The sequence below is a fragment of the Centrocercus urophasianus genome, unplaced genomic scaffold, assembly GCF_019232065.1.
Source record: "Centrocercus urophasianus isolate 14NV4802_14NV808 unplaced genomic scaffold, USGS_Curo_1.0 seq_27, whole genome shotgun sequence".
In the NCBI taxonomy this organism is placed as follows: Eukaryota; Metazoa; Chordata; class Aves; order Galliformes; family Phasianidae; genus Centrocercus; species Centrocercus urophasianus.
The window spans coordinates 6774137-6784022 of NW_024884833.1; the positions used below are offsets into that span (position 1 = coordinate 6774137).

The 9886-nt window shown below is 54.5% G+C and overlaps 1 protein-coding gene across 1 annotated transcript; it reads right to left on the reverse strand.

The window, feature by feature from the left end:
- Positions 1 to 405: 405 nt before the first annotated feature.
- LOC122164610 (sperm-associated antigen 4 protein-like) lies at positions 406 to 4705 on the reverse strand. Its single transcript, XM_042826732.1, has 9 exons — positions 4405 to 4705; positions 4067 to 4125; positions 3899 to 3939; positions 3543 to 3630; positions 2910 to 2994; positions 2370 to 2467; positions 1632 to 1793; positions 1324 to 1413; positions 406 to 526 (listed from the first exon to the last, which is right to left on the reverse strand). The coding sequence occupies exons 1-9, from the start codon at positions 4703 to 4705 to the stop codon at positions 407 to 409; spliced, it is 1044 nt and encodes a 347-aa protein (XP_042682666.1). The 3' UTR covers position 406.
- Positions 4706 to 9886: the final 5181 nt, after the last annotated feature.

Genomic DNA, 9886 nt, shown 5'->3' on the forward strand with positions numbered 1-9886 from the left:
ACACCCATGGGAGGTTCCCGTGGGATCTGGAGTCAGCAACAGCAGCAGCACCATGGGGGCTGGGTTTGGGGATGCACCACCTGAGCCGCTTCCTCAGCCATGGTGGGTTTCTAAGCCCCGTGCCTGTTGCAACACTCGCAGCCTTCACAGATGTCCCTCACATCCCTCCAGTCAACACAGGGCTAGGGCACCGTCATCTCCTTTTGCTTGGTTCACTCGCATCCATGGGGCAGAAGCAAAGTGAGGAATGCCCAGTTCCTCAAGTAGAAATGGGCTGCTCAGAGAAAGCCTGTGAAAGAACACCTTCTGCATCACAGCAAACACACATCGCTGAGGTGGAATAATTTGGTGTTTTATTTTTTAAGGAAGCTGTTTTTAGAATGTCTCCGAATGTCCTTAGTCGGTGTCATTTCATTCCCGCTCTCTTGCCATGAACCTGCACCCGATAAATGCACGTGTGTCCTGCATTTCCCCAGTTGCTGAGTGTGACGAGCTTTATATGCCAAAAGGCTCTGGGGGTCTTGGTCTGAAAAACAAAGAAGACAGGAGACTTCACTCCTGGCCTGGAAGCAACCGCAGCTTCCTCAGTGCATTTCCTTGTCAGCACGGTGGTGCCTGCTTGGGAGCCAGCTCCCTCCTTGGCTGAGGAGGAGGCTTTTCTCTGCTTCCCTTCTCCCGAGCAGCCCCACTAAGGCCCCCCCCACTAACAGAGCCAACGTCTGGCCTGCAGGAGCAGGATGAGCAGCAGTGGAAGCTTGATGCCACGTGGACCCAGAAGACGTGGGGCCTAGCAGACACAGAGCTGCCAGGCGCTTTTGTCCAGCTCACGCTTGCTTCTTCCCTTTTCACTCTTCCCTTCACCGTGGACTCTGTGTGGTATGGCTGGGGAGCACACCTGCATGTGGGCTGTCTAGGAGTGCCAGCGCAGACAGCAGCTCCTTCACCTGCCTGGGCCACAGATGCCAACCGGCCACTCACTGGGAACAGGGCATGCACGTGGCAATGTCTCCTGGCTCTCACCACCTGACACCTGCATTTTAGGGCATTTCCCAGCACGTGTGGGTTTGCAAGGCTCTGCCCTGCCAAAAGAGGTGGGCACTGCTGGGGAACTCTGTGCTCCTGCTCCTGGCCCAACGTGGCGCTCTCCCTGCTTCATTTAGCTACCCTGCCATGTCATGTGCTCTCGGCCCTCTGAACCTCAACATGTTTTTTTCTAGCTGGTGCTGGACCCCTGCCTTGGCAGGACTGCCCACACTTCTCCTGCCACTGACTTGCTGCCAGAGTGGTCTGGAATGGTCTCCTGCCCGCACGCAATGACTGTACCTGCAGTTCAAAGGTCTGGGACAGCTCTTCCCTGATATTATAGGTGAATTGCCCAAGCAACTCTTCGTTCTCTCCTTCCTTGTCCAGTCCCTATGAGATAAAGCACAGGGCAGCAAGTCAACATGTGTGTCACACCTGGGCCGCCGGAGCTCCAGCAGCTCCTGCAGTTCTGCTGCAGGATGTGGTGGGGCTGAGTCTCCCCTTGAGCACTGCTCAAAGGACATACTGGTCCTCTTCTCCAGTATATTTCCTAGCAGAAGCCTTTCCCGACAGCTACGTCCCATCCCCATGTACCAGCAGACACTTACAAAGACAGCAAAGTCACGGGGAGCGCTGCTGATGTGCCACAAGGTTGTGTCCACCGTGTGCTGCACAGTGACTGCAGTCGGCTGGACTTCTGTGGGCAAGTTGAAGACAATCTGGCTGTTAGATGTTTTCATAGGCCAGCAGTATCCCGGGGAAATGTCCAGCTGAAAGCAGAGAGTAGGAAGTCATGAGGCGCATGCTGCTGCCTGTGCAGCCAAAAGCACAGGCAGCACTGAGCATGTGAGCTGCTTGGGTGCTGCAGGCGGCAGGCAGGGAAGCAGACACGCCCAGCTGTCTTGCTGGCATGGGAAAGTTCCCATGGAGAGGAAAATATCCGTTACGAAACATGGGATGCCCCACACCGGAGTCAGGGCTATGCAGAAAGATCCCAGCAGCTCTGCATCGTCCCCTGCCTCCAACCCCTGCCCAACCCAAACAACAACGATCAGAGCTGACAAAGGCAAACAGGGTGCCCAAGAAGATTCCTCAAGCAGCCCTGACCACGGGATAGTGGGATGCAGGATGTAGCAGCACAGCTCAGCCCAGGTCAGCCTGCCTTCAGAGGAATGCCACTGGTTCCTGGTAAGCCAAGCCCCGAGGGAGGCCTCAGGAGCCGGGCACCTGAGGAGCACCGTGGGCTTGAGCAGTGCTGCAGAGGGGCCTGAAGGGAGAGTCCCAGGGGCGTCCCCCGGCTTGACAGGAGGGAACAAAAGCAGCACTGAGGATCTCTGCTACCATACCTGCTCAAAGGTCTCCAGCACGTTTGGAGCGCACAGGATCCAAGCCACCCTGCAGTACCATGCAGACCTGGATGATCTCTGCAGGTCCATGGGGACCCCTGAATTGAGAGGAGAGCAGATGATTGCCAGGGGCCCAGTCTCCCAGCACCTAGTCGGCTCAAGCTATCTCTGCCTGCCTGCTGACAGCATCCCTCTCTCAGGTGCGCAGAGATGAGGTTTGTGGACAGTGGCAGGCAGCACGGCCCTCTGCGAAGGGCAGCAGGCTCAAGTCAAGGCCGCACTGCGTGAGGAGAGCTAAGAGCTCAGGACCTGGTTTCAGTCCCTGAGAAATCTCAACCAAGTGCAGTAACTCCTGTCAGGGGTGTGCCAGGGGCACCACTGCAAGGAGCGAGGGCATGAGGGGGCTGAGCCACTGAGCCCAAGGGAGCTGTGGTGCCACGGTGATTTGGGCCAGGTGATTTAGTCTCATCCGGCTCTTCCTCCTTTGGCAGCGCTGAGCATAAGCCCAGTGTAGCAAGATGTGCCTGCCTGGGTCCATACCTGCACTTTTCAGAGCCCGGTCAGACTTGGTGAAGCAATTTTCCCGAGGCCTCACAGGCACTGCTCCTTTCAAGACCTGGCATTCCTGGGGAAGACAGAAAGCAGCACAGGAGATGAGCACATCAGCGGGCTGCCACGTTGCACCACTGGGTTCTGTGTCAGAGCTAAGAAACCTTTCAGGAAGCGTCAGAAAGCAAGACACAGGCCTCGTCTGCAGGGGCCCTCAGGCTCTTTTCATCAGCAAAATTGAAGGGCTGGACAGGAGTTTTTGTGTTCCCCGCAATAGTATGGGCCTGGGCACCCGTTGTCCACCTCCATTCTCTCCAGATGCACTGTGGCAGGCTGGGATACGTCTGGAAGGGCACCCAGGTGTCTCCACTCTCTGGGAAGACACCAGAGCTGCCAGAGGTCCTGGATAACCAGGACAACAATGCGGGCAGCTTTCCAGCAGCAGGAGGTGGCCCGGTTAAACGTGACAAAAGAGAAAGCCTTTGCAGAAGGGGAGCTCAACCAGCAATGGCTGGCACGAGATGAGTGGCTGGGGTCAGAAGGCAAATCCCACAGGCAGCCCCACAGAAGTGCCCTGCCCGAGGCTCTGCTCATCCTAGCCTCTTCCCTAAAGCTCAGGATCACCTTCATCGCAGTGTCACACTCTTCAGCCACGTAGGACACCCCCTCCCTCTGGTTTTCAGTCCCCTGGGTTTGCTCAGTCACCAAGTTCCTGCAAACACACACAAAGCAGATGTTGTCAAGAGAGCTGCCCAGCCCCTGAAGTGCACTCAGAGCTCACCAATGAGCAGACGCACAGACACTCCTTTGTGCTTCCTTTTTTTCCCAAGCCTAGGACTGCCTCCCATCACCACCGTGTTTAATCAAAGGCAGAGAGGGAATGGCACAAGCCCTGGGGATTGTGCAAGGCAGCGCTAATGGCAAGAACTCATCTGCCACTATCCCACCACGAGAGCAGCAGGTCAGATGGGGACCCTTACCCTGAGTTCATGAAGCGTGGATCAGTCTGCATCGACAGCATCTGAAAAAAAAAGGCCATTTCCATTGGAGCACCAGTCACTGCTGGCAACAGCAGGACACGTGCATTTGCCCACCCACCACCTACAGACGTCCTCTGCGGAAATTCCCTGTCAGTAATCGTCACTGACCTGCAAGAACTCCTTTGTCAACGATTCTCTTGCCAGCAAGAATCCACAATAAGCACCAGCTGTCATTTGAAACACAGAAAGTTATTTCACTATGGTTTCTAAGGATTGCCATAGTCCCACTGTCTCCCCCCCAAAACCAAGGTGCAAGATATTCCCTGAGGAAGTGGGGGACTGGGGCAGAGACCACACGGCTGCAAGAAAGGATCCTCTTCTCCAACCGTGACTGTAAAGCACGAACGCTTTGTGCTGCCACTGCCTCTCCCTGCCTGACAGCGAGCTTGGAAGGACATGGACAAGGCTCCCTTTGTAGCCTTGGCTGAGCAGAGCACCACTCTTACGTTGACTGGCATAGAGGACGAAGGCTACGGGGCTGTGGCTCCAGCACAACAGCGTCCGAAAGGAAAGCTGTGAGTGGCTCTCGGGCCAGGCGCGATCTGCGTGCGCACAGCGTTCGTCTCCAGAGCTCCCCGAGCGGCAGAAGTGGGAGGTGCGAAGGGCCCCGCGGGTGCTCCAGCGCCTGCCCACACGCTGGAGGTCCCATCTAGCGTTTGTTCTGCTGGCAGCAGGCAAATACTCACCGAAAGCAGACAGAAAGGTCAGGAAAAGCAGCACGCAGACCCCAGAGTTCTTTTTGGTCATCTCTTGCCTGAAAAAGAAGGAGTCGCAGTGTTGGCAGCGCTCAGGGTTCGATGCAGACCCCTTCTCAGGGGCATCTCCTCTTACAAGCTGCGAAGCAGCAAGGTGGGGAATCCGCTGCTGGCAAAGAACAGCCAACAGAGCAGCCTCCAGAAGGAGAGGGGCTTCCCTCAGCTACCTCCAGCACCACAGGCAAAACATGCCAAAACCTGGTTCCAACAGCACCTTCAGGAAGGGCACTGAAGTAACCCAGGCAGCAAAGCAGACCCAGCAAGTGAAGGCGGTGGCTCATGGGAACTCCTTGCTGTGGACTTGACTTCTCTTTTGCTGAGGAGTCAAATCTCCTTCTACAGGAGATGAAGAAACGCCTCCTGCTTTGAGGTGCCCTCCACAGGCAGGCTGCAGCCGTCTACTCCTGGCCTCCTTTAACTCCTGCTGCCTCTCACCCTCACATCCCAGCCAGAGGCTTGGATAAGAAGTTTTGAGCTGTGTCAGGTGCGTGCACTGGGGCTTTGCTCCCATTCCCTCCTCAGCCGCTGCCATGGCTCCGGAAGCACGGAGCTGCTGCTGGCAGGAGCCAAGTTCTTTCTCCTGGTGGGTAGCACCGCCAGCCTGGCCTGCCCACCCTGACCCACGGAGACCCCCAAGTACCACATCGCGCAGGTGCTGTACTCACACAGTGGAGATGCTTGTGCCAAAGAATCTCTTGAGGGAGACCACGATCTGAGAGTTTCTCAGATAATTTCTGATGTTTGTCCCTGGCAAAGAAAGGGGAGAAAGAAAAAAGTCAAGCACGTCCTCAAAGCATACCAGACAGGACCATGTCAGACCCTGTAAGAAGGGCTGGGAGCCGGTGCAGATCACAGCAGGGGCAGGGGCAGGGCTGCGGCTGTGTCCTGGAGAAGGGGCAGCTGGGTGCACCCTGCGAGCGGGACTCCGAGGGCTGCTAAGGATTGCCTAGCAGGCACAACGTGACGGCATGTTCAAGGATGGAGGTCAGCCCTCAGCTTGCAGCCCCAGCTCCTGAGATACTGGGGTGCCCCGTGCTGGCCAGAACGTTCCCCAGAAACCTGGTGCAGCAAAGCAGCCCTCAACTTACCCACAGTGTATACAGCACTGCTTCTGCAGCTGGCTGGCGCTGTCTGGGCAACCAGAGAGGGGATGGAGCTGTGGAGGAAAATGAAAAGCCCTGCTGTGCATCGTCTCCACACCATGGAGCCGTAGCCAAGCGGGACTGACCAGCCGGGAGGCCCCGGCCAGAAGAGACATCTACCTGTTTCCTGGGAGACAGCTGCTCTCCATTTCTGCACCTCTCAAGTTGCTGCCAGCCCTTCCTACCGCCACCCTTCGAGGGGGCCTCTGTGCCCCTCGTAGTCTCTGAGGAGACTTTGTCCTCCTCATGCTGTGGAGGAATCAAGCTTTCCCCCTCTCAGTGTCCCCTTCAGCAGCAGGAACGTCTGCGCAGAAGAAGGCCACTGAGCAACAAGCCCAAAACTGATCTGCGGAGAAGCGCGCCTGCCCCGAGCACACAGCCACAAGGACACCACCGCGAGCTCCTTCCACACGCATTGGCAGCCACGGCCAACAGTGCCAGGTGGCGGCTCAGTGGGGCAGACTGTGGCACCCAGTCCTGACGTCACAAAGGCCTGGGCCTGCACAGCATCAGCTCGTGTCTGTGACCTCAGAATCGGGGCTAGGGGTCAGCAGGGCAGGGAGGTGGGAGACCCCGCCAGTTTCATGGTATGTCCGCCCTCGACAGCCCTGGTGGGCCCAGATAATTGTAGCCCAAAGTTCGTGAGCCATTTCACTATCATCAGATATCTCCATGGTGTGCTGTCATGGGCTATACCTGCGCTGCAGAAAGGGATTAGCTTGGATCCTGCATGTGGGACGAACAGCATCACGGTACTTCCATGAGTTACCACAGAAACCGTTTTTTACTCTTATTATTAAATCTTGGCTTGACTTTGAACTCCTGAGTATTCCAATTGTATACTGCGAGAAATGTGAGCAACATCGTGAGATGTACTGGTACAAACCAGTTCTGTAGTTTGAATGCCAGGCAGAGGGGAAGGCCAACTATGAGAGGCTGTGCCAGCATGCCGTAGCAGGTAAAAACTAAAGAGAAGAGGAGGAGGAGAACGCGGAGGGGCTAACCAAGCAGCGAACAGGGATGGGACATCAGCTGAGGGAATGGGGAGCCTCGCACAGGCTGTGAGGCTGGAAGTCCTCGGCCAGTGAGGGAATGGGAGAAAATATGCACTGGGAAGTAGTAAATAGACACTGTTGGGTCACTCTGATCTGACGTGCCCTTGTCAAGTTCACCCGCTTTTGTAAAAGCGCGTAAGGAACTGCAATTTCTAGCAAATTTCACCTAAGCCCCAACTACAATACAATACAATACAAGCATTTCTCACACGGTGAACACGTGTGCCACACCTCAACCAGCAACGCTTGGCAGGAGGTGAGTGGCAGGGGTCAGCTGGGAAGTCCCATAGGCAGCATTCACAGTCAATGCCCTGCCCAATGCTCTACTTATCCCTGCCTCTTTCCCAAAGTACAGGACCACCTTTGTCACAGCGCCAGTCTCCGCAGACAGGCAAGTTACCTCCTTCCTCAGGAACTGAATCTCTTGGGCTTGTTCACTCGCCAGGGAGGGCAAGCTGCTGTGGACACACAGGTCAGAGAGCTGCCCAGCCCTTGACAAGCACTCAGAGCTCACAGATGAGCAGACACACAGGCACTCCTTTGGGTCTCCGTTTCTTTGCAAGCTTAGGGGAGCCTCCCATCACCTCCACATTTAGCAAAAGGCAGGGAGGGAAAAGTATGAGGCCTGGGCACTGTGCAAAGCAGCGCAAGTGGCGAGAGCTCATCTGCCACTATCCCACTGAGAGAGCTGCAGGTCAGATGGGGGGCTCTTATCGTAAGCTCGTCAGGTATGGAGCAGTCTGTGACGACAGTGCCTGCAAGGGAAAGGCTTTCCATTGCAGCACCAGTCACTGCTGGGAGCAGGAAGATGGATGCATGTGCTCTACAGATGTCCTTGGTGGGAATTTCTTGGCTTTCACAGAATCACACAGAATCACAGAATGGCCAGGGTTGGGAGGGACCTCAAGGATCATGAATCTCCAATCCGCATGCAGGGCCACCAGCTTTCCCATTTAATGCTAGAGCAGGCTGCCCAGAGCCCCGTCCAGTCTGGCCTTGAACACCTGCAGGGACAGGGCATCCACAACCTCTCTGGGTAGCCTATTCCAGCACCTCACCACTCTAACCTTGACAGTGACAAACGACTGCCATAGTCCCAGTGTCTCCTCCCAAACAAGGGTGGAAGACCTGCGGGATGGGTCAGAGAGCACATGGCTGCAAGCAGGGTGCCTTTTCATTTGCTTGGGAGCTTGTCCCAGCCCTGGTCTCCAGGTACATTCAGCACCCAGCAGCTACCCCAACTTTCCCTTCTCTCACTAATGGTTACCATCATCCCCAGGCTCTTCTATGTGGAAGATGACCTTCCCATCCCTCTCTTTCCAAACAGCCATTCAATCATAGAATCTATTATTCTATTAATCTATTCTATTCTATGGCTTCATCTAGAATAATGGAATATTCTATTCCATCCTTTTCTATCTGTGAGTCTACGATTCTATCACCATCACACCTTGTAAAAAGTTGGTCTCCCTCCTGCACAGATGCTCCCCTGAAGTGCTGGAAGGCCGCAACGAGGTCTCCCCACAGCCACTCCTTCTCCAGGCTGAACAAGCCCAGCTCCCTCAGCCTCTCTTCATACGACAGGTGCTCCCATCCTCCAAGCACCTTCCCAGCCTCTGTGCCCACTCCACCAGCTCCGCATCTTCATTATGCACCAAGTCATAACTGTGCATGAACAGAACGAGGTGAGGGTCATACGTGGAGCAGAAAGCACTCTGACCAACTGATGGCCACGACTCTTGCTTCAGCTTCCTTACACACAACCAACCTATAAGCTAAAATCTAATGTACGCAGTATGTGACCACTGCAAAGACAGAGTTGCAGCACAGAAGTTTAGAAGAACATACAGCTGGAGCCAGAAATGTTTTGATGACAACAAATTCTCTACCTGAGTAAATTCTTGCCATGAATCTGATAAAAAAGTTAGGCAGAAGAGTCCAGTCCCCATTAGTGTGTTATGGCTTTACACACGTATCTGATGTCCAAACAATTAGAAATGCTTCTTGTTAAAGGCACTATTTTTAATTTCCATTTCTCAATTTCCATTTCTATCCTTCCACACGGAAATTGACATTGGTACCAGTGCCTCCTGCGATTGATCAAGACTGACTTGGGGGTTTCCCCTTTGGAGTCTTAGAGTAGAGATCCATAGCTGCCCGCATTCTCCACCAATAATTGTCACGGAGTTATGCCTAGATCTAAGTGTGTGACAGGGGGGCACTGGCCCGGGAAAAAGAAATGGAGAGACAAAGGAACGAAGAAGAAGAAGAAAAGGGTACAATCAGGTTGGCATGCAATTTGGCCAGCCACGGCATACTTTATGTTTTCCTGTGACACTGCCACATCAGCCTGACTTTTTTTTCTGTTAACTCACATCTCTGTGCTGTGAAGCAAGATGCCCAGGGAGATTTTAAGTGTCTTAATTTTGTCTGCTAAATAGACCGTTGATTCTCGGAATCGTAGAATCATAGAATCCTTTGAGCTGCCAGGGACCTTTAAAGGCCATTTAGTCCCACTCCCCTTCAGTGAACAGGGATGTGCACAGCTACATCACGTTGCCCGGAGTTTGATCCAGCCCCTCTTTGATAGTCTCCAGGGATGGAGCATCAACCACATCTCTAGGCAAGCTGTTCCAGTGCCCTCACTGTAAACGACTTTTTTTGTATATCCAACCTATATCTGCCGTCTTCAAGCTTGAAGCCATTTCCCCTTGTTCTGTCTCCAGAAGAGACCCTGCTAAAGAGTCTGTCCCCTTCTTTCACGTAACTCTCCTTGAGATACTGAAAGACCACTGTCAGGTCACCTTGCAGCCTTCTCTTCTGCAGACTGGACAGTCCCAGCTCTCTCAGACAGTCCTCATTTCTGTCGCCGTCCTCTGGACGCGCTCCAGCAGGTCCACGTTTCTCCTGCATTGATTACCATAAGTCTGAACGCAGTACTCCAGGTGAGGCCTCACCAGCACATGGTAGAGGGGC